This window comes from Myotis daubentonii, chromosome 5, assembly GCF_963259705.1.
Source record: "Myotis daubentonii chromosome 5, mMyoDau2.1, whole genome shotgun sequence".
NCBI lineage: Eukaryota > Metazoa > Chordata > Mammalia > Chiroptera > Vespertilionidae > Myotis > Myotis daubentonii.
Genome location: NC_081844.1, coordinates 18,665,666 through 18,693,447, shown reverse-complemented (window position 1 = coordinate 18,693,447; position 27,782 = coordinate 18,665,666). Strand labels below are relative to the sequence as shown.

General features: G+C 52.2%; 1 protein-coding gene across 3 annotated transcripts; it reads left to right on the top strand.

Moving 5' to 3' along the window:
• Nucleotides 1-89: 89 nt before the first annotated feature.
• NCAN (neurocan) lies at nucleotides 90-26,755 on the top strand. 3 transcript variants are annotated; one of them, XM_059696096.1, is made up of 15 exons: nucleotides 90-174; nucleotides 4,143-4,222; nucleotides 5,164-5,577; nucleotides 6,678-6,852; nucleotides 6,947-7,074; nucleotides 7,496-7,789; nucleotides 8,614-9,210; nucleotides 9,389-10,834; nucleotides 15,286-15,402; nucleotides 16,716-16,829; nucleotides 18,375-18,533; nucleotides 19,822-19,904; nucleotides 22,680-22,824; nucleotides 23,795-23,977; nucleotides 24,231-26,755. In XM_059696096.1, exons 2-15 carry the CDS (start codon nucleotides 4,150-4,152, stop codon nucleotides 24,374-24,376), a joined length of 4,074 nt encoding a protein of 1,357 aa, XP_059552079.1. In that variant the 5' UTR covers nucleotides 90-174; nucleotides 4,143-4,149; the 3' UTR covers nucleotides 24,377-26,755. The 3 variants fall into 3 exon arrangements, with proteins under 3 accessions (XP_059552079.1, XP_059552081.1, XP_059552080.1); XM_059696097.1 differs by lacking the exon at nucleotides 90-174 and having other exon boundaries at nucleotides 3,789-4,222; XM_059696098.1 differs by lacking the exons at nucleotides 19,822-19,904; nucleotides 22,680-22,824; nucleotides 23,795-23,977; nucleotides 24,231-26,755 and having other exon boundaries at nucleotides 18,375-18,975.
• Nucleotides 26,756-27,782: the final 1,027 nt, after the last annotated feature.

Sequence of the window (27,782 nt, the reverse complement as noted above, 5' to 3'; positions counted from 1 at the left end):
CTGGCATGGGCGCATGCGCAGAACAGCCCCGCGGCCCCTTTATAAGCGCTGAGGCTGTGCTGGGGTGAGCGGAGCGCAGGGCGCAGGGGCTGGACCTGGCGCGTCTGAGCCAAGCTGAGCGTCCTTTGTGCCGGGCGGGCGACCGCCCCGGGATGCATCCGAGCTAGGAGCCAGGTGGGGGTCCGTCGCAGGGAATGGGCTAGGCTGGGGGAGAGGTCCTCGGGATTGGGGAGGGAGCCTGGGATCGGAGAGACGCCCCCAGAATGGGGAGGGGGCTCCGGGGAAGGGAGAAAGGGAACCCTGGGCTGGGGAGGAAACCCAAACTGGGAGGGGGCTTGGGAATGTCAGAGGAGCTGGGATTTGGGGGTAAGGCTGTCTAGGGAATCCGGAACTGATCCCTTGGTGGGGAAGGGGCCTGGTTAGGCGTGGGTCTCAGAATTGGGGAGGGGGCACTGGGAACCAAGGCCAGAGGAGGGACACCGAGTCTAGAGAGAAGAGGGGGACACCGAGAGGCTGTGTGGGGACTCTGAGACAGGGCACCCCAGTGTCTGAGCTGAGCCACCCCAGGATTTTAAGTGGGGATTCCCAATTTGCAGATGAATGAAGGGTGCCAGGCTGGACCGCAGCGGGAAGGGGCCCCATATCAGTCTTAGCCTGATGGCAGGGTCTGCACTGAGACCAAGGGGAAGGAGTGCCCCGCAGTGTCCTGTCCTTTTGGCCCATGTCCTAGCAACACATCCTGACTCAGGGAGAATGCTCTGGGGGCCCCATCCCAAGGTGGTCCCTGTTGTTCCCTCAGACCTGGAGTCGGGGTGCTGTCCCTCTCCCAGGGAGCAAATTGGGTTTCCCAGGTGAATACTGGATCAGAGCCCCCGAAAGTACAAGTTACGGATCCCCAGGACCGGTGAGGGGCACCAGTTCCATGAGGGGCTGCCACAAGCACCTCCATATCTGACGGTGTCCTCGCAGCCAGGCACGGACCCTTGCCTCACCCTTCAGTTCCATCTGTCCATATGGTTGCATGTGGAAGTCCTCGTTGGGTTTGGAGGCACAACTGCTAGGAAGTAGGGGGCTGGGACCCCAGCCCCAGCCTGGGCAGCAGCAACCCCCATCCCTGTGCACAGGGCTTTGTTCCTTTCAATAGCATTAATGGGAGACAGCCAGGCTGAGGAGAGGGTTGGCGCTGGGCCCCAGCGGGGGACTTGGGGGAAGGGCAGGGAAGAAGGGTGGGCAGACCATGGGACCCCAGAACCCAGCAGCCTCTCTTACTTCTGGCCACTCCCACATGTAAGATGACCCCCCAGGAGGTGGGGGCTTTGTGTGTGTCTACCTCCTGCTAGGAGAGGGTATGTACCCGGCGGGGGGGGGGGGCGGGGAGGGTGTCTGGGATCCTCTGTGAGTCTAATGTGACAGATTGTCTTTGTCTGGAAACTCGTGCCAGGGGCCACAACACCAGGTGGCAAAATGATGTGTGCCCATCAGTCACCAAAGCCACCGTTATCCAACCTGGGCTGGGCCAGGGGCTGGCATTGCCATGTGTGTGTGTGAGGAGCTGTGTCTAACGATGTGGCCTCAACAAGGGGTTTATGTGGGGAGCCTGAGAATATGGGTGTGTGTCTTTGTGCAGAAGACGTCTGCCTGCCTTGTCAGTGCCCATATTGTCTCTCTTTGTTAATGTCATTGTGAATCTGTGTGTGTGTGTGTGTGTGTGTGTGTGGCTCTTTCTCTCTCCTGGGCTCTGAGTCTGGGGTGTATGGCTGTGTTTGTGTCCCGTGTGTACAACAACGTTCCTCTCCATGTGATTGACAGTGTGGACCGGGGTGTGGGGGTTCGAGATGTGGTCTGTGTGCAGAATTGGAAAGGGGAGACACTGGCGGGGAGTTCGGTCCAGAAGGGGCAGCCTGGGATGATGTATTGAGCTGGTTTCTTTTCTCCTCTGAGGCGTTCCATGATCACACCTATGTACTCATATACGCCCTGACTCCCTGCCAAGGGGCACTCAGACCCACACATCCAGAGACCACAGGGTGTCCTCTCTGCTCCACCCAATGCACAGAGCTTCTAGGGACCTGCGCACAAGTCCACATACTACAGGGCAAACCTCATGGATATCCTCACCTGGACACAGCACACCCAGGCACTAACACACACAAATGCCCACTGGCAAACTCACCCTCACTCAGTGTCTACTGAGACAGAAGGTGGTTGTGAGAAGGGATGGACACACATATACACACACCCCTCTTCCTCCTGCCACCCCCCCCCCTGCAAACCCCTACTTGCATATGCATGAGGTTCATGTATTATTGATGAGGTGACAAGCCCCAGACAGTTTTGTAAATGCTCACCTCTGAAGGCCCTGGGAGAGATATTTTAAGAGAAATGGTGTGGGTGTGTGAGGGTGCAAGTAGAGGTAACTGAGTGTGTGTGGGAGGTCATGTGTGTTGGGGGAAGTGCACCTGAAACTGTGTCTGTCACCATGTTGGACGACCTCTGTATATTTGAGCATGTACATGAGACTTTGTGCACAAAACAACTGTTTTTTAATTCACCATTTCTAGGAATTCACATGTCTTAACTCATCCTATCCTCACAGTAACTACCTGAGGTCCATGATGCATAATCCCCATTTTACAAGTGGGGAAACTGAGGCACAGAGTGATAAAGCAGTCTGTGTAGGGTCATGTAACGTGTAGAGAACAAAGGCAGGGCTTGAAGCCCTGTCATCTGGATATAGTATGAGCTCTTCACCATAATGTGTGTGTGTGTGAGAGGGGGGGGGGATTCTCAGAACTAGCCCCCTCCTAAGACCCTCCTGGGGCAAGTGTATCCCAGAATCCTGCCCCACCCTCTAATACCCAGCCACAGGTCCCAATGCCTGGCCTCTCCCTTGCTGTGCAGCCCTAAGCAAACCGCTAGCCCTCTCTGAGCCCCATCGCAAGAAGACAAAGTGGGCACTGATGAGTTCAGCACCACGGACAGGTCCCGGTCCAGCCTCCCATCAGAGGCCTCTGGTAGCTGGGAAGGGCCTTCTGGAGGGGGCCAGCTCTCCCCCACAGCCCTCATCTGGACTCCACCCACTCTTCCCTTTCAGGGTTATTATTTTATTGGAGAGAGGTGCAAGGCTGGGTTTGTAGGTGATGCTCTAACTCCCCATCTGCCCCCACCTCCTGAGCCCTGGCAAGTCTGTCCAGAGGGGCGTCCTTCCCGGGGTTTCCAGCCTCTGGAAGAATGTGAGGTCAGGGAGGCCACTGCTGTGTCCCAGTGCTTGGAATTGGCCTTGCTTACAGTTCACATGCAATAATTGTCCACTTTACGCCCACGGGCCACCACCCTGTAGAAGGCTGGACCCATGCTGGAGTCTTTGTGGACCCAGGAGGCATCTTTGCCAGGCAGTGTGAGATGAGGGGGAGGGGAGGGGAGGGTGGGCAGGGCAAGGCCCATCCTCCAGCTGAGACTTGGCAGGACCTCAAAAATCCCAGAAACCAAGAATAGAATCTTGGCGACAATCAAATCCTGGACTTGAAGCTGAGAATCATGTCCTTCAGAAAACCCAGATTAAAGGCTGGCTTGGAGGCCAGCCTGTTGCCAGGACTGGGGACCCCAGGCAGATTGGGACTGGCTGCTGCCCTTTAGGAGCTCCCCCTCCCCCCAAGTCTAAATGAGGAGGCCAACTTGAAAAATGGGATTTTGATCTTGCCTCTGTTAAGGTTAACGATAATAATAATAATAATAGCTGAAATTTACTCTTTCATGCCAGGCAGTTCTAAGCATTTTAAATGTATCGACTCATCTATTCCTTTCAAGTACCTGATCTGACGTACGAAGAAACTGAGACACAGAGAAGCTAAGTTATTTGCTCAAGGTCACACAGCAAGGAACAGACACAGAGACAACTCCAGGTTCTGATTCACCCCAGCATCCATACTTCTGACCATGAGACATCACTGCTGGGATTCTGAAGTCAGCTGGTGCTGGGTTTGGATTCTGGCTCTGCCCTTGCTTGCTGCCTGTGCAACTCTGAATGACACACTGGCCTGCCTGAGTCCCAGTTTCCAGACCTGTAGAGCGGATTAGTTTTTCCATGCCAACTCTCGGGGGGGGTTGTGTTCACCCCTCCCTCCCTCTCTTTCTTGATCCAGGTCCAGGATGGGGGCCATGCCTCTCTGGGCCTCGGGCCTCCTGGTGCTCCAGATACTGCTCTTGGTGGATGGGGAACAGGGTGAGTGGGCCTGTGTGGTGGGAGAGGTTGGGGTCTGGACAAGATAGGGCAGCGCTTTTTAACTCAAGAGTCTTTTCCTGCTGGTTCCCTGGCTTAGTGTGGAGAATAAAACGAGAATAGATGAAAAAGGTCTTTGAACAGTCAAAAGCCAACAAGACACCTGAGAGGTTATTTTTAGTCATTGCCAGCAAAAGCTGGAGGTTTCTGCCTCTCACCATTTTGCTATGATGAGTTAGAGAGAGAGAAAAAAAAAGGAGGGGGAGGAAGGGAGGGAGAAAGGAAAAAGAGCAGAGAAGGGAGAGGGAATGGGGGAAGGAGGAGGGAGGAAAGAGGAAGGAATGAGAATCGTGTGCACATGGATTAGTGATGTCTGTCATGGACAGGGCAATAGAAATAAAGGTCTGTGTTCATCTCGCTGGCATCTCCCCAGGGGTGGTCAAAAGCCCAGGCTTTAGAAATGCCTCCTGAATTGCTCTGTGGCCATGGGAAAGTACCATAATGTCTCTGAGCCTCAGTTTCCTCACATACCCCCCCCCCAAAAAAAAGAGGATGATGACATATGGCTACCTCTGCAGATAGTTATGAAAATCAGATGGCTGCTTGCTATCTATAAAGTGCCTGTTCCATAGAAGGTTCTCTGCTACACCATGTCTCTCCCAATGGCTACCTCTCCCTTAACTTCTGGGGAAACCGTGTCTCAGAGAAGCACAGTGACTTTCCCAAGGTCACACAGGGAGTCAGTGACACAGAGTCACTGGCCTCAGGGACCTGGACTCTGAGTGGAGGCAGAATTACGAAGGGATTTGACCCCATTCCTCCTCTGCTGCTCACAGATTGGGGTGCAGATCTCTCTGGCCTGTGTCTCCCTACCTATAAAGCGAGGGAAAGTCTCTGCTGGTCCTTGCCTCTGAGTTAGGCCTCTCCCCCCCCCCGCCCCCCAGGCACACAGGACACCACTGCTGTTGCCACGGCTGCTGCTGAGAAGGGGCTCCGCATGCAGAAGGTGGGGTCTGGTTCTGTGCGAGCTGCACTGGCGGAGCTGGTGGCCCTGCCCTGCTTCTTCACCCTGTGGCCACGGCCGAGTGCCGCTGGAGAAGCCCCTCGGATCAAGTGGACCAAGGTGCACACTGCATCAGGCCAATGGCAGGACTTGCCCATCCTGGTGGCCAAGAACAACGTGGTTAGAGTGGCCAAGGGTTGGCAGGGACGTGTGTCTCTGCCCGCCTATCCCCAGCACCGGGCCAACGGCACGCTGCTTCTGGGGCCCCTGAGGGCCAGCGACTCCGGGCTCTACCGCTGCCAGGTGGTGAGAGGCATCGAGGATGAGCAGAACCTGGTATCCCTGGAGGTGACCGGTCAGTTGAGGGCAGGGGAAGGGTCAAGGCGGGGAGGGGAGGAGGTCACCCAGTGAATATCACCTAAGAAATATTAATTGGGCACCTCCCACATGCCAGCCTGGTGCTAGGGACACTGTCATGACTGAGATGCAGCTGCCACCTTCTAGGCCAGTGATGGCGAACCTTTTGAGCTCGGCGTGTCAGCATTTTGAAAAACCCTAACTTAACTCTGGTGTCGTGTCACATATAGAAATTTTTTGATATCTGCAACCACAGTAAAACAAAGATTTATATTTCTGATATTTATTTTATATATTTAAATGCCATTTAACAAAGAAAAATCAACCAAAATAATGAGTTCGCGTGTCACCTCTGACACGCGTGTCACAGGTTCGCCATCACTGCTCTAGGGGCTCCCAGTTTAATAAGATGGAGCAAAATGTTTCATTCCTGTATCTGGCTCAACCACTTCTTTCATCCCTAAATCAGAATCTGAGTCACAGAAAGTCCGTTCAATAATGGGCTTCCCATCCTGACTTACATGTCACCTCCTCCAGGAAGCCCTCTAAGCCTCCATGTCTAAGCTGGGCAATAACCACATTAGATCTTCCATTGCTGCCAGTGATTCCCCTATCAATGCATGTACTTAATTCCTAAAATGGCAGGATCTCTCTCACTCTTCTTCATACCTCCTGTCACCTCCTGGGCCTAACCATGGGCATGAAGAATGCTATCGTTGGAGTCAGATCTTCCAGGATATGAATTCTGGCTCTGCCTCAAACTGGCTGTGTGACCATGGCCGTGTCACTGAACCTCTCTGAGCCTTAATTTCAATGAGATAATGCTTATAAATGCTTTTTACATAGTAAATATTTGACAAATTCTAGTCCTTTATGGCCATTGCTAACAGCTTCCTCATCTGTGAAAAGGGGGCATATCAGTCTCATCCCCACCACTGCCCCTAGTGTCACGTCTGGTGCTGAGTGAAGGGCAGTGTAGGGCAGCAGTTCTATTATTATCAGACTAACGGGGGGAGGGGGAGGGCATTCTGCAGAAGGAGGTCTGTTCTTAAAGATTTCTGAATAAATCGGTCCCCTATTCTGGATGTCCCTTCACAGGTGTTGTGTTCCACTACCGGGCAGCCCAGGATCGCTATGCACTGACCTTTGTCCAGGCCCAAGAGGCCTGTCGTCTCAGCTCAGCCACCATTGCAGCCCCACGGCACCTGCAGGCTGCCTTTGAGGATGGCTTTGACAACTGTGATGCGGGGTGGCTCTCTGACCGCACTGTTCGGTGAGGGGGTGCGCAGGGTGGGGAAATGGAGAGCTAGCCTCTGGGGAAAGATGGTTTTTGGGGGCCCCAGGAGCACACAACCTTGTCTTGTCAGGTATCCTATCACCCAGTCCCGTCCTGGTTGCTATGGTGACCGTAGCAGCCTTCCAGGGGTGAGGAGCTATGGGAGGCGCGACCCACAGGAACTCTATGATGTGTATTGCTTTGCCCGTGAGCTGGGGGGTAAGTCTGGGGCTGACAGGACCCTTCCCTTCCCTGAGCCCGTTACCTTCCCCAACCCCCATCCCTCCTAATCCTCATCCTTTAAACCTGCAGCCAAGACGTGGGCCCACCCCTGCCCTGAGCTCTCCTCCCCTCCCTGAGCCCCTCTCCTTCTCGGTGCCCCTTCCCTCGATCTGCACCTCTTCCCTCTCTGAGGCCCTGAGCCTCTCCCCCTCACTATCCCCCTCTGCCCCTCTCCTCCTTCCTACCACCCCTTACCGAGCCCCTCCCTCTCTCTGAAGCCCGAAATGCCACATTTGTAAAAAGGAGTTAAAGCGGCCTCTTATTTGGAGCGAGCCCCCCTTCCCGGGTGGGCTCCAGGTAGGGTCCCCTAGGCCCGCCTGACCTCTGCTCACCCCTTCCGGCGCCTGCCTTCCCACAGGCGAAGTCTTCTACGTGGGCCCAGCCCGCCGGCTGACCCTGGCTGGCGCTCGTGCCCAGTGCCGCCGCCAGGGCGCAGCGCTGGCCTCCGTGGGCCAGCTGCACCTGGCCTGGCACGAGGGCCTGGACCAGTGCGACCCGGGCTGGCTGGCCGACGGCAGCGTGCGCTACCCGATCCAGACGCCGCGCCGGCGCTGCGGGGGCCCCTCCCCGGGAGTGCGCACCGTCTACCGCTTCGCCAACCGCACTGGCTTCCCGGCCCCTGGAGCGCGCTTCGACGCCTACTGCTTCCGAGGTGCGCGGGGGGCCACGCCCGGGGGAGTGTGTCCCTGGAGGTCCAGCCCCCGAGGGTGCGTCCCTGATGGCCTTGCCCAAGGGCTCGCACCCCAGTCAAGGCCACGCCCCGGGAGCTTTGCTTGCTGGTGGAGGCGGAATCGGGGCAGGGAGGGACGCGGAGGACCTGCACCGCGATAAGCCACACCCCGGGTGAAGGCCATGCCCCGGAGACAGGCTTTTCCCTGGAGCCACGCTGGGCGTTAGAACGGACCCCAGCTCTGGCTGGAAGCTCTAGGAGGTGGGCGGTAGTCCTGAGGTCCCGGAAAGACGCGTCCCTGTAGGGAGCGTTTCTTACCTGGAACCACGCCCGGAAGCGCCCTTTGAGAAGAGATACCTCGGCTAGCCACGCCCCTGGGCCAGGCCACATTCCCAGGGACCAGACCAGGGATGACCCTTGCACTTGGGGTGGAGCCACAGCCTCAAGCTGCAAACCTCAACTCAGAAGAGTTAAGTCTCAAAAAAAAAAAAAAAAAGAGTTAAGTCTTCCATGTAAGGGGACCGCGTCCCTTTGTAAAAAGGCCACGCCCATTAGGCGCTTTCTGCACCTGAGCTTCACCATGAGCTAAGCTGTCTCTTGACCCTTCAGTGGGTGCAAGCCTGAACAGTGGGGATAATAACTTTGCACCACGCTCTCTCCTTCTGGGGTATTCCAGAAACCACCCAGAGAGATAGAGGGTCACAGAGAGACAGGTCTATATGGCAGTGTGCTAGAATGTGGGTAGACTTCAAGAAGAACTTCCCAGCCCCTGAGCCTAATACAACCTCTTCTACTTTCTACCACAGCTCATTACCCTACTCCACAACATGGAGACCCAGAGACCCCCTCATCTGGGGATGAGGGGGAGATTCTATCGGCAGAAGGGCCTCCAGCCAGAGAACTGGAGCCCAGCTTGGGGGAAGGGGAAGTGGTCACCCCTGACTTCCAGGAGCCGCTGCTGTCGAGTGGGGAGGAAGAGCCTGTGATCTTGGCAGAGAAGCAGGAGTCTCAAGAGACCCCCAGCCCCGCCCCTGGGGTTCCCACACTAGCCTCAAGGCCTTCCCTGGAGGCTAAGGAGGTGTGGCTGAGCACCACGGCCCCATTCTCCAGCAGCCTGGAGGAAGGCACTTCAGCTGGCACGCACAGCAAGGCGACTCCAGCCAACCTCAAGCCCAAGAGGCGGAATCGCTTTAAAGGGTTGAACGGGCGCCACTTCCAAGAACAGGAATCCCAGCAAGGGCTGGAGGGAAGGCTTGAGGTCAGTGCCCAGCCTCCCGCCCCAGAGGCTGCTGGGAATCATGTGGAGCCTGCCCTGGCCACCGGAGCCACAGGCTCCTTTGGGAGCGACAGGAGCCAAAGCCCCTGGGCTGTGCTGTCCAATGAAGTGGATGTGCCTGGAGCTGGTGAGTGGGGTCCCAGGAGGAGGTGGGACATGAGTGGGTGTCAGGGGGACGGGGAGGAGGCTCTGAACCCCTGCTGGGTCCCCGGGCCTTAGAAGCCCTCTCCTCCCCAGGCTAAACCAAGGAAACACTCACCGGAAGGAGCGCTGAGAGATAATTATTATTGTTGATATTGTTGCAGGTTCCCCTGGTGGCAGGAGCCCCCCAGAGCCCTGGCTGTGGCCCCCAACAGTGGTGCCACCCAGCATCCCAGGCCCCAGCAGGGCCTTTGGCCTCGAGTTGGAGGAAGCCAAGGGCCCCAGTGTGAGGCTTGATACTCTCAAACTTCCCTGGTCCCCCTCAGAGGCCACGGCTCTGGCTCCCAGCCCCTCAGAAGATCCCAGTAGTGTCCCCTGGGAGGCGTCCCCCATGGTCACTTCTCTAGACCTCCCTGTCATGGCCATGCTTCGTGCTCCCAAAGTGTGGCTCCTACCACATCCTACACCCCTCCCTACCCAGACCAATGGGGTTAAGGGTCACAGTGAGGCCATGCCCTCTGCCCTACCTTCCCTGGCCTCAGAGACCCAGGCTGGTCCCCAGGACCCCATCCATCCAGAGATGTATTCCTTGCCCCCCTCCTTGGGCCTGACAGGACAAGATCAAGAGGCCATGTTCCTGACATTTAGTGACCACAGAGCAGGAAGTCCCACAGCCCTCTCACAAGTAGCCACGGACACACAAACCAGAGCCAGTCCTAATGCCCCCAGGGCAGACTTTGGAGAAATTGGGGGGACCAGCCCCACTGGACTCAACAAAGCTGAGCACCCCAGATCCAGCCCACAGGCTTCTGTGGATTGGAATGTGGCAGCAGATTTCACCCTCACAGAGATGGCAACTGAGCCCACGGGAGGGAGAGGAATCTCAGGGTCTGCGTATGGGGTCCTCTACACAGCAGAGATTCCCACTTCCAGCTCACAGGCCCCTGTGCAAGAGGCGCAGGGCACGAGCCCCTCACTGCACATCACAGAGCTGGACCCCCACACCCCCTCTGCACCGTCGGGGAACCCCAGAGTTTCCCTGAGTTTGGAGCCTTGGGCTGCTACAGATGAAGGAGGTACACAGGGTCCCACGGATACAGCCACAGTGGACCCCAGTGATGCTGGTAGGATTTGGGAATCTGGATCCCTCATGGTTGAAGGAGCTGAACGCCCCACCATGAGCCCTCAAGTGGCTGTGGATACGAATGTGGTGACGTCCCTCGTGTCCCTGGACCAGGGGGACAAGGGTGGGGTCCTGGCCACGTCCACCATGGACTCTTCCAGCTCCCAACCCCACCCAGAGCCAGAGGGCCAGGTGGTGACCCAGGGAACACTGGAAGCCTGGGCCCCTCCGCATGAGGGCATCCCCCTGGGCGATCCCACGCTTCCTCCTTGGACACCTACAGTGGCCAGCATGGACGAGCCTGCGTCAGTGTCCTCAGGGGATCCAACGGTGCTATGGGACTCCCCCAGCACTCTGCTGCCTGCCCCTCGGGGCCTGGACAAGTCTGCGCTGGAGGTCCTTGCAGGAAGTGCCGGTGTGGAGGAGGCATCGAGCGGAGAGGAGCCGGCCCTGCCAGGGGCCCCTGCAGATGGGAGCGCAGAGCAGAGTGAGTTCAAATTTTGTGGCCTCATTCAGCCCACTGTGGTCAGGGCTTGGGGACCAGGGGCCAGGGGAGCTCAGGGTAGGGAAAAGGGGTTGTTCCCGGGGGCCCGGGAAGGTTTCTAGCAGGAATAACATCGTAGGTGGGAATTTGTCAGGTGAGTTGAGTTACGGAAAAGATGTTTCTGGCAGAGGCACCAGCCTGGGCAAAGGTTGGAGAACAAGTTGATGTGTTTTAAGGCACAGTGAGGGATGGGGGAATGATGAGGTGTTGAGTGGAGTTGGATTTTGGTTCAATTAACAACTCATGTTCATGGCCACACAGAGCCAGACAGTGCTGTACAATGCTGGGGGCCGGCCTTCAGTGGTGCCCCAGTCTGGGAAAGACAGAGTTAGACACAGATACCCCACCCCAGGCGGAGCTGGATGGAGGAGGCATAGTGGGATTCAGTGGTGCATTTTCTGGGGGACCTTGAGCCACAGGAAAAGTGGGCACTGGGAAGGGGTTGGAGTATTGTACAGCCTAGTGGTATAGACAGCAAACTGACACTCAGGGAGGAATGTCACTACCAGCTAGTCAGTGGCCAGACTTCAGAGGGAACCCAAGTCTGCATACGCCTCAGCTGCTCTTTGCTCAGCAGAATCTAGAAAAAGCTACCAGCCTGTTCTCCTGGAGCCAGGTCTGCCCGAAGCTCTCCTGCAAATTCTGACCCCCCCTTTTTTTTTTTCCAAAGAAATGTATTTTTTTATTGAGGAAGGGAGAGGGAGAAAGAGATAGAAACATCAATGGTGAGAGAGAATTATTGATCAGCTGCCTCCTGCATGCCCCCCACTTGGGATAGGGCTCACAACTTGGGCATATGACCTGACCGGGAATTGAACCATGGTCTCCTGGTTTAGGTCCACACTCAACCATTGAGTCACGCTGGCCGGCCCAGGCCTTTTCTTATGTCCTGCATATTGAGCGTTTTTGGGTGTTTTTTTTGGGGGTTTTTTTTTGGTCAAATGAGCTTTTAAAAACACCAGCATCTAATGAAAAGGCTCTTTTTTTTTTTTTTTTAGTTGCAAAAACACTTATTAACACAATTGGTTTTACACTTGCTTTCTTTTTTGAAGGCAAAGTGTGCATGATGGGAATAGCAGGTACAGAGTTTTGTCACCAACCCTGTCACCTCTGGGCTAGATTTTCTTTTCTTAGATGCTCAGGAGGCAGGCAGACACGGATACATGAATTGATAAAGGCTGATGCTTATTGGTGACTGCCCACGTACTTGGCTTGCTTGAGCACTTTGCTGGAATCATCTTGATCGATCCTTTTAATGTCCTTGTGGAACAAGTTCTAGATGACTTTACTTTAGCATGGGGAGACTGAGGCACAGGGCGGTCTAGTGACTTGTGCAGAATCATGCAGCTGGGACTGTTAAGGATGAGGTTTGAATCAGGCCAACTAACAACATGGTCTCTCTCAACCACTAGGCTGTACAACATGTATTTCATTGGCGTAACACACACACACACACACACACACACACACACACACACACAACCCTGAGGTTTGGGGCAGTTTTTGTTAACTTGCTCTGGAGGGAGCAGAGAAGAGACTAGCTGTAGGCGATGGGCAGCAGGAAGGAGGTTCAATGTCAAAGGAGCTAGAAAAGGGGAGTCCGAGAGGTGGGAGGTAGACCATGCAGAGCGGTGCAAAGGGAAGCCTGTTCGGGTCTGCCTTGGAGCCAGTGGCAGTAGGGTTAGAGAGAGGCAGGCAGAGCTAAGGTGGGGGGAAGGGGATCTGGGTGCCTAGCCACCCTAGGCTTGCTGCAGAAATGCTAATGAAGCCAAAAATAAATGCAGCACCAGTGAGCGACTGAGTCACCGCCAGTCCGTGGGCAGCTGTCGGCAGCTCGGGTCACCTGGCAGGGCTCACATATTCCCATGCCTGGCAGTCTTGTGCATGTGCACACACAGGACAGACACAGCCACAGGCCCCTCTGGCAACCCCTGGGGGCACATGCCACCACCCCAGGGATCGGCCTCTGTCCCTGTAGGAAGGCCAGCAGCTACCTTCATTCAGTTAGCAAGCAATTACTAAGTGCCGGCTATGTGCCAGGCCCCAGGCTGAGGCCAAGTCACTTGTCCTCTGGAAGCTGGCCTTCTAGAGCAGCACCCTAGAACTTGCCCAATGATGGAAACGCTCTGGAGCTATGCTGTCTAATACACCAGCAACCAGCCCCACATGGCTACTAAGCCCTTGAAAGCGGCTAGTGAGACTGAGGAACTACATTTGTACTTTCATTTGCTTTTAATTAATTTAGACTTAAAAGCTATATTTGGCTGCTATGTGGAACATCATCGCTCTGGGGGAGGCACAAACACATAACAGTGATCCTAATAAATAGCTAAGTGATATTGGAGGTCAGAAAGTGATTGGGCAGCCCGCTGGTTTGGCTCAGTGGATAGAGTGTCAGCCTGTGGACTGAAGGGTCCCGGGTTCAATCCTGATCAGGGGCACATGCCCAGGTTGTGGGCTCGATCCCCAGTGGGGGGCGTGCAGGAGGCAGCCGATTAATGATTCTCTCTCATCATTGATGTTTCTATCTCTCTCTCCCTCTCCCTTCCTCTCTGAAATCATTATATATATATAGTGATTGGGCAAAGAGACACGTGAAACAAGGGGTGGGAGATGCCAGGGAGCGGTTTCTGGAAGGGGAATCAGAAAGGCCTCTCCTTGCAGATGACATTCAAGCAAGCCTGAAGGAGGTGAGGGAGGAGCCAATGCAGAAATCTGGGGAAAGAGTGTTCCAGGCAAAGGGAACAGTCTATGTAAAGGCCCTGAGACAGAACCCTGCCTGGCATGTAAGAACAGCAAGGTCAGTGTGGCTGGAGCAGAGTGAGCGAGGGAGAGAGCAAGAGGTAGGGCAGGGGGATGTTAGGCAGATCTCCCAGGGCCCTGTGGGTAGCAGTGAGGGCTTCGCCTGTCCCCTGAGGGCAATGGGGAGCCATGGAAGGATCTAGGCAGAGGAGGGACATGACTTGACTCAGGTTTACATAGGCTCCCTTGGCAGCTCTGGGGAGAATAGCCTGTTGAGGGTGAGAGTGGAGGCCAGGAGACCTAGGAATTGGTGACAGCTTATTGCCACCTCAGTTTCTTGTGAGGCTCTAGAGAAGCCCAAAATAGAAACAAATTCTAGGTTATAGGGGCCGGAAAGAGGGCCTTAAACAGGAAGCCAGTTTTGGCTCTTGTATTGTCCCACTATGCAGCACTGAACCAAGCCCTTCCCTTCTCTGGACCTCAGTTCTAGTGTCTGTGCGGTGGAAGTGGTGGGTGCCCTGACAAGGGAAGGGGGTTGGCTGGGGGTTCCAGTCGTTAGAGTGGAGAACACCCACCAAGGCATCTGGGTCCCTGAGATGGGGAGGGGAGATCCTCCTTTCTCCAGGGAAACCCAGCTGATGGGGGAAATGGGAGAGGGGGACAGGGACCCACATTCCTAAACGCACCCTGGGTGCCTGGTGAATGCTGAGACCCCTCAAGAGGCCCCAGACTAATATACACAGAGCCAGATATGGCTTTATGGTGAGGACTGAGAGAGGTGAACTATTTTTATTTCCATTTTGTAGATGAGGCAACTGAAATTCAGAGAAGCAATTTGCCTAGGGTCCCCGAGTGAGGGGCAGAGCCAGGGATTGAGCTAAACTCTCTGACTCCAAAGTCCATGGTTATGACCACTATAATCCATAAACTCTCCACAATGTCACGACTGAAACTACATCAAAAGAGGCTGAACCCAAATGAAGGAGATGTTGATTCCCTAATGCTGTTCATATCCCACCATCTAGATTCTAGAACCTTATGTCCACTTCTGTGCTCCAAACTGTGAGAAATACAATGGCCAGCAGAGTATGTCCAGAAGGAAAGGACAAGTCAGGGAGGGCACTTAAATCCATGTTCTAGAAGATGACTTAAAATATATATATATCGATTTCAGAGAGGAAGGGAGAGGGAGAGAGAGATAGAAGCATCAGTGATGAGAGGGAGTCATTGATTGGCTGCCTCCTGCACGGCCTCTACTGGAGATTGAGCCCACAACCTGGGCATGTGCCCTTGACCGGAATCGAACCTGGGACCCTTCAGTCCGCAGGCCAACGCTCTATCCACTGAGCCTAACTGGCTAGGGCTGGAACATGACTTTTTAAGAGAAGCTTTGGGAAGCCCATTCCAGTTCAGTCAGAGAAAGAACTTTTCACGGCAGGGCAGCCCACAGATGCTTTGGGAGCAATCTCTGGAAGGAGTAAACTTGTCACAGAAGCACGTGAGAGGAAGGTGGTGATGACCTACCGGGAAGTCATAGAGGGGACTCCACAGAGAGGGCCCGAGCCAGAGGCCCTCGGGTGCCTGAGGTCAGGATTCTAGGAGGGCAGATCTGCTGTTCTGACTGCCCCCTGAACTGCCTGTCTGCCCTGCAGCCCCCTCGGATCCCTGCGAGAACAACCCTTGCCTACACGGGGGCACCTGTAGAGCCAATGGCACCGTCTATGGCTGCAGCTGTGACCAGGGCTTTGCTGGGGAGAACTGTGAGATCGGTGAGTGCCCCCGACTCGGGATCAGAAGCTGGATGTCTGACTCCAGAGCCCTGGGGTTTGTTTGTTCACCACAGCAGTCAACCCCATGAGTACGCAGGGCTCACCAATGCTGGCTGCAGAGCTTCCTGCCCTCCCCACTCCTTGGATCCAGTAAATCCGCCCCAGCACCAGCCACTGAGCTCTCATCCTGGGGGCTGAGGCTCTGATGTGCTGCCTCCCATTACTACCAAGCAGGGGTAAAGGAGGGCAAAGGGATGGTAAGGTTTAGGCTCCTTCCTTCCAAGGGCTCCAGGAATCCTACCCTTTCCTGGTGGGCAGGGGTGTAGGTACCACCAGCAGAACAGTTGGATACTAGCCCCAAACCCCAACATAAGAAATATGACAAATTATGAAATTAGAACAATAAATATAAATAATACAATTTCTTGAGCTCTGTTCATCATCTCATCAATTTCACAACCTTCACAACTATATCAGTAATAGAAATATAGCAATAAATATAAATGATATTAAATTTTTATTTTAAATATGTTTTTATTGATTTCAGAGAGGAAGGGAGAGGGAATAAGAGATAGAAACATCAATGATGAGAGAGAATCATTGATCTGCTGCCTCCTGCATGCACCCCCACTGGGGATGGGGCCCGAAACCCGGGCATGTACCATGACCGGGAATAGAACCGTGACCTCCTGGTTCATAGATTGACACTCAACCACTGAGCCACGCTGGCTGGGCAATGATATAAATTCTCGAGCTCTTCCATTGACTCTCCACTCATAACCACCTTTGAGGAGGTGCCATTATTATTAACACTGCAAAAACAACAACTGGGTCTCAGAGAGTGAAAGTGGTACATGCCTCAAGCACTGTCTACACAGGGGTGGTAGAAGAGGGAGTTCAACTGGATAGCTGTCTCTACAGTTTTCTGACTCCCTGTTCCTTGCAAATGCTCTGGAACCCAGTTTCCCTAGGTTCCACATTCCAAAAAGACCCTGGAGCTTCGACATTCTCTAGGTCTGTTGGCAAGAGTATAACCTTCATTGTTCTGGAGTCAGGTGGAATGCTCTGCACACCCTGGCCCCAGCCAACTCAGTGACATCTGCTCTCATTAATGCTAAGTTATGCGAGGCTCCACCCTCTCCACCTCGAGAGGCGAGGAGCCATTTGTGCAGACCAGGATGGATGCACTTAGATCCAGGATGGCTGGGAGGGTCATGGCCCCATCTTCTGCCTGGTTTCCTGTGGGGCCTGGGAGCCAAGGGTTGCCTGTGGGGAGGCTGACCTCTGACTCAGCCGCTCCTTCTCCCCTCCAGACATCGACGACTGTGTCTCCAGTCCCTGTGAGAATGGAGGTACCTGCATCGATGAGGTCAACGCCTTCATCTGCCTTTGCCTCCCAAGCTATGGGGGCAGCCTCTGTGAGAAAGGTGAGTCTCTGCTGAGACCCCAGAAACAGGAGGGAGGTGGGTGCCGGGCCACAGCCTCCAGCTCTGGTTCCATGACTGTGAGTCCAATAGGCAAACTGTGGGAGGCAAACTGTTTTGTTTTTAGATAACATCCACCTAACATAGAATTAACCCTTTTAGAGTGAACACGTCAAAAGGAATTCAGTACATTTGCAACGTTTTACAGCCACCACCTCTAGCAAGTTCCAACATATTTCCCTCAGTTTAAAAGGAGACCCTGCCCCATTACTAGTCACTCTTCACTCCCCATCTACCCAACCCTGGCAACCACTAATCTGTTTCTGTCTTTGTGGATTTGCCTGTTCGGGACATTTCAGATAAATGGAATCACACATTATGTGTCTGGCTTCTTCTCCTCAGTATCATGTTTTTGAGGTTAGCCCACATGTAGCATATGTCAGTGCTAAATTCTTTTTTGTGGCTGAAAAACATTCATGGTATGGATAGACCGTTTTGCTGATCAATTCATCAATTGGTGGTAATTTGGGTTGCTTTCCCCTGGAAGCTAATATAAATAGTACTGCTATGAACATGCATGTACAGGTTTTTGTTAGAATACGTTTTCTCTTTAAAAATATTTTTATTGATTTGAGAGAGAGGGGGACAGGGGAGAGAGAAAGAAACATCAACGTGAGAGCAAAACATCAATTGGCTGCCTCCTGCACGCCCCCTACTGAAGATCAAGCCTGCAACCCACAACCTGGGGGTGTGCCCTGACCAGAATCAAACCGGCAACCTTTTGGTGCATGGGGCAACGCCCAGCCAACTGAGCCACCAGCCAGGGCAGAAGACCTGTTTTCTATTCTTCCACCCCCCCACCCCCCACTCTTTTTGGTTTATACCTAGAAGTGGAACGACTGGGTCACATGGTAATTCTATGTTTACCTGTTTGAGGAGCCATGAGACTGTTTCCAACAGTGGCTGCCCATTTTACATTCCCCCCGGCAGTGTACGGGGTTCCAGCGTCTCCACATCCTCACCAGCACTTGTGATTTTCCCGTTTGAAAATTATACTAGTAGCCAGCCTAGTGGGTGTGAAGTGTTGTCTCATTGTGGTTTTGATTTGCATTTCCTAATGGCTAATGATCTTTTCATGTGCTTCCTGGTGATTTGTCTATCTCTTTGGGAGAAATGTCTATGTGAGCCCTTTGCCAGGAGGGAAATGTTAGGCCTTTCTGAGATCATTTCCCGAGTTCCCAGGTCCACACTGAGGGTGTGGCCCTGCAGATGAGAGGAGACATCAGAGGTGGGAGGGGAGGGGATGGGTGTAAAGACCTTCCCGTTGAATCGCTTCCAGAAGCAAAGAAAAGAAGTGAATATGGGAGGGGGAGCTGAAAGGGGGAGAGAGAGCCTCCGGGGTGGGGATTGGCCCAGAGAAAGGGGTGACCTAGCCCCACAATGACCTTGGATAGGCCCTCTCTCTGGTAGACTGGCTGTGTTCATGCCAGCAGGGCAGACTTCTCAGGCCAAGGACAGCGCCCCTCACACTCCCTTCCTGCTTCCCAGACACGGAGGGCTGTGACCGCGGCTGGCACAAGTTCCAGGGCCACTGCTACCGGTACTTTGCCCATCGGCGGGCGTGGGAGGATGCCGAGAGGGACTGTCGCCGCCGAGCTGGCCACCTGACCAGCATCCACTCACCTGAGGAACACAACTTCATTAACAGTAGGGACTCTGGGGTGGTCAGGGTGGCCCTGCGGTCCTTTTTGCCAGGGAAGTCCCCAGGATCCTGAAGACACCACCTTTCTGAAACTGTGTTCATTAGTGCAAGCCATGGCCACTTAATAATTCCCATGTCTGTTTATTCATTTGTTAATTCATACATTCACTGTATTCATTCGTTCATTCATCATGTATTTACCAAGCACTTGCTCTGGGACACAGCAGCGAGCAAGATGCACATTGTCCCGTCCTCGGGGAATAACATTCTTGTGGGGGAGTAAATATCTAATTAACGACGTCTGTACTATAATTTAGCTGGTCCTAAGTATGCTGATGACAAATTAAATGGCCAGGGGGTAGAGGGCGAGGAGAAGCATCTGTGATGTGTGGGATAAAATGAGCCAGGAGCTGTGCAGAGACCTAGGAAGAGTGTCACATTAATTAAATCCGGCATTTACTGATTCATTCATTATCCTTTCTACCGTCTGTGCATCCATCCATGTATTCACATTTCCCCTATCCCATCCCCTAATTCTTTTTTCTTTTTTCTTTTAAAAGACTTCATTGGGGAAACATACATGGGTGGGAACTGTCCTCAGAAATATCTCAGGACACTGTTCTCCATCTCGCTGGGCAGTTGCAGTTTCCAGAGGCCCCTGCTCCGAAGCATCTGACCAGTCACAGCATCTGTGACTCCTGGAGGGGCCCAGCCCTGGGCGTGGCCACACTCCCCACCCCCATCTCCTAATTCTTTCATTTGTTCATTCCCTGGGTCACTCGTTTCTTCTTCCTCATGTCAATCAAATATCCTCCTCTCCTTCCTCTGTCCTCAGTGACTACCTGGTCCACTGGGTCTCACCGCTGCCCTGTCTAGAGCCACCGTGGGCTTTCCTGTCCCTTACTGTCATTTCTGCGAAGATACGACGGTCTTTGTTAATGCCTTACTCTGGCCATTTGTTTAAGCCACATATTTGTGGCAAAGCAAGTGCCAAATAAGTGTTTTCTGTGCCCCATCCCCACCCCCAGGGTAGAGAGCAGCCAGAGCCCCAGGCTGCTGGGAAATGGGGGACCTGGCCTCCAGCCTGTGCCCAGGCTGAGGGAGAGTCTGGGTCCTCCCCCCACCTCTGGCCTTTGGCTCCTGCCCCACCTCCATTCTTCCACCTCCATCCCCTTTCCCCTCCAGGCCACCTCCAGGCAAAGGAAGGGCTGGGTGCTCCCCTCCACCCCCAGCTGGCAGCCTAGGCACTGGGGAGAGGCAGGCACCCAGTCCTGAAAACCCCCCAACCCGCAGGCTTTGGGCGTGAAAACACGTGGATTGGCCTGAATGACAGGATCGTGGAGAGGGATTTCCAGTGGACGGACAACACAGGGCTGGTGAGTGGCGGGAGCCTGGGTCTCTGCTACCAGGCTGCTGACTGGGGGCCCACCTACAACAGCGGGGTATGGGTGAGCCCCATGCCCTTTGCTCTGGCTTCACGTCACCCTCTTATGCAAATGAGCCGTCAGAGGTCTGGAGTGGCAAGTGAGCTTTAGTGAAGCCCGAAAGCACTCGACTTCCCAGCCAGGTAGAGGCCCATCCACCTGGGACTGAAGCTGGGAACCCAGGACGGGGACAACTCCGTTACTCTATCGCCTGGTCCTCCTTCAGCCATAGGCTCTGAGGAACTCCCATTTCCCTACGTGCCCCTGCCTGCTCGGTCTCCACGGGGACCCCTGCAGCAGCCCCCCCCCCACACACACACACTTGCTACCTACACCCCTGCCCCTCTACCTGGTGACCAGGGGTGCCCCTCTACCTCAATTTTTTAAAAATTGAGGTAAAATTCACATAATAAAATTAATCATTTTTAATATTAATCATTAATAATATTATTATTAATCAAGTGTATAATTCAGTGGCATTTAGTATATTCACAACATTGTGCAACCACCATCTCTATCTGGTTCCAGAATATTTTCAACACCCTGAGGGAAACCTTGACCATGGGGACCTTTTAAAAACTATACATCAGCCCTGGCTGGTTTGGCTCAGTGGCTAGAGTGTTGGCCTGCAGACTGAAGGGTCCCAGGTTCGATTCTAGTCGAGGGCACATGCCCGGGTTATGGGCTTGATCCCCAGTGGGGACCATGCAGGAGGCAGCCGATCAATGATTCTCCCATCATTGATGTTTCTATCTCTCTCTCCCTCTCCCTTCCTCTCTGAAATCAATAAACATATATTTAAAAAATAAAATAAAATAAAAACCATACATCAGATCAAGATTCTCCCTGCTTCAAGCCCTGTCAGACTCCCCCATGGTTCTCAAGATAAAGACCCACCTCCTCATGCGAAACAGTCTGGCAGGTTCTCAAAAAGTTAAACATAGAATTCACACAGGACCCAGCAATTCCACTCCTAGGTATGTGCCCAAAGGAAGTGAAAGCAGGGACTCAGATACTGGTACACACCTGTTCACAGCGGCACTAGTCATAATTGCCAAAAGGAGCAACCCAAATGTCCATCATCAGATGAATACACACACAAAATGTGGTCCGAGCAAACAAATACAATGAAAAAAGGAGTGAAGCACTGACACACATGATAATGTGGATAAGATTTGAAAACATGATGCTCAGTGAGAGAAGCCAGACGTGGCCAGGTAGCTCAGTTGATTAGAGTGTCGTTCTGATACACCAAGATTTCAGGTTCAATCCCCAGTCAGGGCACATACAAGAAGCAACCAATGAATACACAGATAAGTGGAACAACAAATCAATGTTTCTCTCTCTCTCTCTATTTCTCTTTCTCTCTCAAAATGAACGAAAAATAAAAAAGGGTGATCTAAGAAAGAAGCCAGACCTAAAAGGACACATATTGTATGATTCCATTTATATGAAATATCCAGAACAGGCAAATACATATAGACAGGAAGTGGATTTGTGGTTGCCAGGGGCGGGGGAAGGGGAGATGGGGAGTTACTGTTTGGTGTGATGAAAAAGTTCTGGCAACAGACAGTGGTGATGGTTGTACAACTTTGTGGATCCTAATTAATGGCAATGAACTGAACACTTAAAAATTATTAAAATGAGTCCTGGCTGGTGTGTTCAGTGGTTAGAGCGTCCGTCTGCACACCTAAGGGTCAAGGGCACGTACCTGGGTTACACGTTCAATTCCTGGCAACCAATGGATGTGTCTCTCCCACATCCAGGTTTCTTTCTTTCTCACTCCTCCCCTCACTGCTCCCAAGTTTCTTTCTCTCTCCTCCCCCTCGCTGCTCCCTTCCACTCTGTCTAAAAAACCAATGAAAAAATATCCTTGAGCCTAGCCAGTGTGGCTCAGTGGTTGACGTCGGCCCACGAACCAGGAGGTCACAGTTCGATTCCCGGTCAGGGCACATGCCCGGGTTGCAGGCTCAATCCCCAGTAGGGGGCGTGCAGGAGATAGCCGATCAATGATTCTCTCTCATCATTATTTTATTTTTCTCTCTCTCTCCCTTCCTCGCTCTGAAATCAATAAAAACATACAAAAAAATATCCTCAAGTGAGGATTAACCCCCCCAAAAAAGTATTAAAATGGTAAATTTTGTTACGTGTATTTCACCGTAATTGAAAAAGAGTCCACCTCTTCTCCTCTACCCCAAGAACTGGCCCTGCCCACCCTCTGACCACACCCACCTCCATCAAGACCTTCAACGCCCCGGCCTCTATCCCACTCCTCAAACAGGACAAGCTTAGTCCTGCCTCTGGCCGTGGCACTAGCTGTTTCCTCTGCTTGTTCTCTGCCTGCATCATTCTTTTCCCTGAGTCTTCAGCTCTCTGTTGCCTCCTCAGGGAAGCCATCATGGACTTCCAGGCTGAGGTCACCTTTTGTTCAACCGTTTATCTAACAGTGAGTGACCCATATTGGAAACAGGCTATTAGGGAGCAAGACAGGGGGCAGGGGCATGAGGGAAGACGGCACAGCAGCCTCCCAGCCAGAGGAGGGGTGACTCAAGTCGCACTGGCAGTCACCCGCAGGGCAGGCAGACAGTGCCCATTCTAGAGATAGAAAGACTGAGTCCCTAAGGGTTTGAGTGGTCTGCCCAGGGGAGCCCCACAGTGGACAGTGCCAGAGTCTGAGGCAAGGTGCTGGTTCCCTGAGCACCCCCTTCCTGCTCCACGTTTCTGCAGCAATATGAGAACTGGAGAGAGAACCAGCCAGACAATTTCTTCGCGGGCGGGGAGGATTGTGTGGTGATGGTGGCACATGAAAGTGGGCGCTGGAACGACGTCCCCTGCAACTACAACCTCCCCTATGTCTGTAAGAAGGGCACAGGTACGTTGCCCCCCTGCCCCCTTTCCCTCCTGTGGCTCACATTCATGCGTTCATGAGTTTTTTAAGTGTGTAAATGTAAGAGTCAGCCGATTTTCAATCTCCAGCACTGTATGAGAGGGCCCATTTTTCCCATCCTTGACAACTTGATGCATTCTCAAACTTTCTATTTTTTGTTCATCTAAGTCAGTGGTTCTCAACCTTCCTAATGCCACGACCCTTTAATACAGTTCCTCATGTTGTGGTGACCCCCAATTTCATTGTTACAAATTGAACATAATTAAAGCATAGTGATTAATCACAAAAACAATATGTAATTATATATGTGTTTTCCAGTGGTCTTAGACGACCCTTGTGAAAGGGTCATTGGACCCCCAAAGGGGTCGCGACCCACAGGTTGAGAACCATTGATAAGTGATGAAAAAAATAGTGTCTCAATGTTATTGTAGTTCGCACATCTTCAAGGTTGAGAATGACTAGCTGTTCATATGTTGATAGGCTACTTATCTGTATTTATTTGCCTGTGGCTTGCCAGGTCATCTCCCTTGCCTAATTTTCTATTGGCCTGTTGGTCTTACTGATTTGCAAGCGTTCTTTACATATTAAGGAAACATTTACATGCATTCTTGTGACCACCTTTCTCTTATACTTTTGTTCATTCTTGCTTCCATTTCTTTGCCAATTATCATATCCTTACTTCCTTGTATTTGCTCAAATTATTCTTACCTCCCATCTCCTTCGTCCCTGTCATGCATAAGAATTAGGGGGTGGGATGTGTCCAGCAGGTTCCTGCCTGGAAGGGGCTCCAGGTCTGGGTGGAAGAGACAGACACAATCACTTCTCGCCCTGGGAGGTCACAGCTGGGCAAAGGGCAGGACCTGAATGACACAGGACCTGTGTCATTCCTAACAAGAGAGGAAACCATTCATCCCTCTATGGCCACTCTCCTAACTGGAGGTTCCTCCGTCCCCAGTGCTGTGTGGTCCCCCTCCAGCAGTGGAGAACGCTTCGCCCATCGGGGCCCGCAAGGCCAAGTATAATGTCCATGCCACTGTACGCTACCGGTGCGACGAAGGATTTACCCAGCACCACGTGTCCATAATCCGGTGCCAGAGTAATGGCAAGTGGGACTGGCCCCAAATCGTCTGCACCAAACGTAGGTGGCTCCCCCACCCCCCACCCCCGACCACCCAACACGTTTCCAGGTGTCTGTAGTCTCCAATTGAAACATCTGATGACTATATGCATTGATTTGAGTAAATGTCTGCCTGATAACACAGCCTTGCAGATAAAGATCAGCTTGCCCGGTGTCTCCTCCGTTTCCCTTCCCCCTGAGGAGGGCCGCTACATCAGGCCACTGCTTCTCACCACCTTTTGCTACTTCCCTGTCTTCCTTCATTTCCCTGCAGCCAGAAGGTCCCATCGGATGCGGCGACACCATCACCACCACCAACATCACCACCAGCGCCGCCACCACAAATCACACAAGGAACGCAGAAAACACAAGAAGCATCCGGCAGAGGACTGGGAGAAGGAGGAGGGGAATTTCTGCTGAAGAACCAGGCAAACGAAAGCACAACCCCCTTCTCACGCCTCCTCTGGGGCCTTCGCCTGGGAAGATAGAGCCTAGAGAGAAACGAGAGGGCCCGGGAGCCCCTGAACCCCACGCCCCCTCCCCAACCTTTTGTAAAAAGCTCCTCTCTCCTCTTTCTTACATACACAGGTCCTCTTGGCAGGCGTGGCCATGCGTCTGAAAATCCGGTTCTAGTCAGGCTGGACTCTGGGAGAATCTCAGTGGAAGGAAGCACAATTGGCAAAGATCACTCTTTGCTGCACTGGTTTAGTCTTTTGTTGGCAAGGCTCATTGGCAGTTGTGGAGATCAGGCTTTGATGAGGGTGCAAGAGTGTCTGTTTGGGTCTGCACTAAGGAATTGCTTTTCCTGCCAGATCCAGGCTTTGTAAATTGTCGGATGTCCTAAATGCAGCCTGAAGCCTTTAGTGACTGCGTTGGGAATCAAAAACTACATGGAAGCACACCGCTTGAACTTGACAACTGCTCTTCCATGACCTTGGACTTGAACCCAAGTTCAGTCTTTGGTCTTGGTGGGTAAACAGTCTTGAACTCCTATGTACTGAATGTTGGGGATGTTTTTAGAACAGCTTCCTTCCATACCCTCAGAGTTAGGGGTCAGAATAGCCAGGGCAATATGTGGGCAATGACGGGAAGGTATGGCTTATTCTCCCAGGTCTTGTCCCAGAGCTGAGGTTTGGTGGTTCTGCATGTGTGGTCTCACACACACACACACACACACACACACACACGAGGATATTTAGGGCTTGACAAGCCCAGATTTCTTCCCCCTCCATCTCTCAGGGAGACGAAGAACCTCCTTCCTGGACCAAGGAGGTGCCAGGTTTTCTAGATCAGTGCCCGTACCCATCCCTCAAGCAGACATTGCTAGTGCACTGCCCTGGGTCCCACTCCTATCGCCACCCCAGCCCTGTCTCGTCATTGCCTGGAAGACTAGAAATGCTTACAGATTGAAGTAGTGACATCTACCTGCAGTCATGTTGTAGAGGGATATAGTGTTAAAACTGAAACACACACATTTTTCTCTCATAGTTTTTTTTTTATAACACTTTTATTGATTTCAGAGAGGAAGGGAAGAGAGAGATAGAAACATCAATGATGAGAGAGAATCATTAATTGGCTGCCTTTTGCACGCCCCCTACTAGGAATTGAGCTGCAACCGGGCATGTGCCCTTGACCAGAATCAAGCCCGGCACCCTTCAGTCCGTAGGCCGATGCTCTATCCACTGAGCCAAACCGGCTAAGCCATAGTTGGTTTTTTTCAAGCTTTTTTAAGTGGGAAAGAACGGCTGGCCTTCCTCCCCCAAATCTGCAACCTATGAAAGGACTTTCCAAGCTGAAGGCCGAGACCAGCTTCCTGATCTCTAGGAGGAAAGATCCACAGCTTTTCCTCCATGTTTTGTCTACTCTAAGCCCCTTCGGTCTGGTAAAAATCTGTGGATTCGTATTAAAAACCACAGTGGAGACTGACTCTCCAGGAAAGAAAAATAAGCAAATATATGGTCCATCGAAGGGTTCGGTAGAGAAAAGAATGTGTTGACTGAGCCTATATCCCTCCTGGGAAGTAATAATTATAGTTGACAACTTTGGAGTCGGTACCATGCTAATAACTGACTATTTCCTAGAATCTTCTCAACAGCCCATTGACGTAGGAACCATCAGGCTCAGATAAGAGAAAGGCACTGGCTTCAAGTCACAGTCAAGACAGAAGTAAGGATTTGGCTCTGCCTCTGTCTGACTCCAAACACTGCTCTCTGCATTGAGGAAAGAATTGAGACATAATTGTGCTCCCTCTCACACACACAGGCAGATTTAGAAAAAGATTGAGCCCTCATCCTTGACCATGGTCTTCAGTCTTTCCTGCTATACACATTATCCACTGCCCCACCATATGGTTATCACTGAGAAAGCCCAGGGATATAGGTTTGCCTTCTTGCTTTGATAATTCTTGGTTTAAAAAAAAATAGAATAATAATTAACACATCTTCAGTCACCCATGTCACAAAAGAATTTTCCTTTGTTGGGGGCCTGGAGATGCAACCCTTTGGGGAGTGTCTTCGTTTATGCTCCCTGCCTTGGCCCCCTCAGCCCCTTGCCCTGCCCCCACCCCAGCTCCATGGTGGGGGGGGACTATGGTATTTTCTAAAGTGGGTGGTTTGTCTTTTGGTCTTTCTCTTTGGGGTTTGTGCGGGCCACATGTGTGGCATGTGTGTGTGCGTGTGAACAGCTTTGGGTTCCACTGGTTTTGCTGTGAGCTGCAGTGTTCTGTGGGTCTGTGGTATCTGACACTGTGGACATTAATGTACTTCTTGGACATTTTAATAAAAATTTTTAACAGTTCAACATGCCTGTTGCCTCCTGACACTTTCTTCATTCATTCACTCACCGGGTACTTACTGAGAAGCTGTTATGAGCTGTGTACTGTGCTTGGTGCTGGGGAGATAGTGGTGAATAAGACAGACATGGTACTTGGGAGGTGGTCAGGGAAGGCTTCCTAGAGGAGGCAGATGGCATCTAAAGAAGTTGGATCAATTAGATGATGAGGGGAAGAAAGGAAAGGAGTTTCAGGCAGAGGGAACAACAAAGGCAAAAATCCTCTTCCAAAAGGGAACATGGTCATTTGAGAAACAGCAAGGAGACCATCGTGACTGGAGCAGAGTGATAGAGGTAGAGAGTGGAGGGAGATGAGGACAGAGAGGCAAAAGATGGACTATTCAGGGCTCTATGGACTGTAGTGAGGAGTTGGGGCTTTATTCTAAAAGCTGTACTGGCAACAATACCATAAGCAAGGTCAAAAAGCAAATGCCAAACTTAGAGACAGTTTTCAAACAGAGGTAAAGGACTTCTTACCTTAATATATAAAGAGCTCCCACAAATCAATAGAAAAAAGAAAACCTAAGAATCCAGTAGCTGAATGTGCAACGGTTATGAACAAAACATTCACAGAAAAGGAAATACAGATAGCTCTTAAGCTACAATATGTCCTAAACAAAATAACACACTTTTTGCATGAACACCAAGATAACAAAGAAGAGCATTTTTTTAAAAAAAAAGGGAATAAAAATCTACCAAGAGGAGAAGCTTTGCATAGATCAATAATGACCATATACTTAAGTTGACAATGGTTTATGATTCACTCAACCATCTGCACCGAAGGTCAAAGTGGAGGATGTTCCGCTTCACACGTAAGAGAATTGCAAGTGACAACCACCGTGAGATTCCATTTTCACTTATCATGTTGGCTAAGGTAAACAGTGATAACATGATGCTGGTGAGAATGTGTGGAAACAGCAAGTATGCCTGATGGAATATAAGTTGGCCTTACCTCTAAGAAGGGGTGGAGGTCACTATCAAAATGGCAAGTTTTGAT

Coding starts and splice junctions, on each gene's coding strand:
- NCAN (XM_059696096.1), top strand. CDS start 4,150: ATGGGGGCCATGCCTCTCTGGGCCTCGGGCCTCCTGGTGCTCCAGATA. Junction 6,853..6,946: donor CTCTCTGACCGCACTGTTCG/GTGAGGGGGTGC, acceptor TTGTCTTGTCAG/GTATCCTATCACCCAGTCCC. Junction 19,905..22,679: donor GGACGGACAACACAGGGCTG/GTGAGTGGCGGG, acceptor ACGTTTCTGCAG/CAATATGAGAACTGGAGAGA.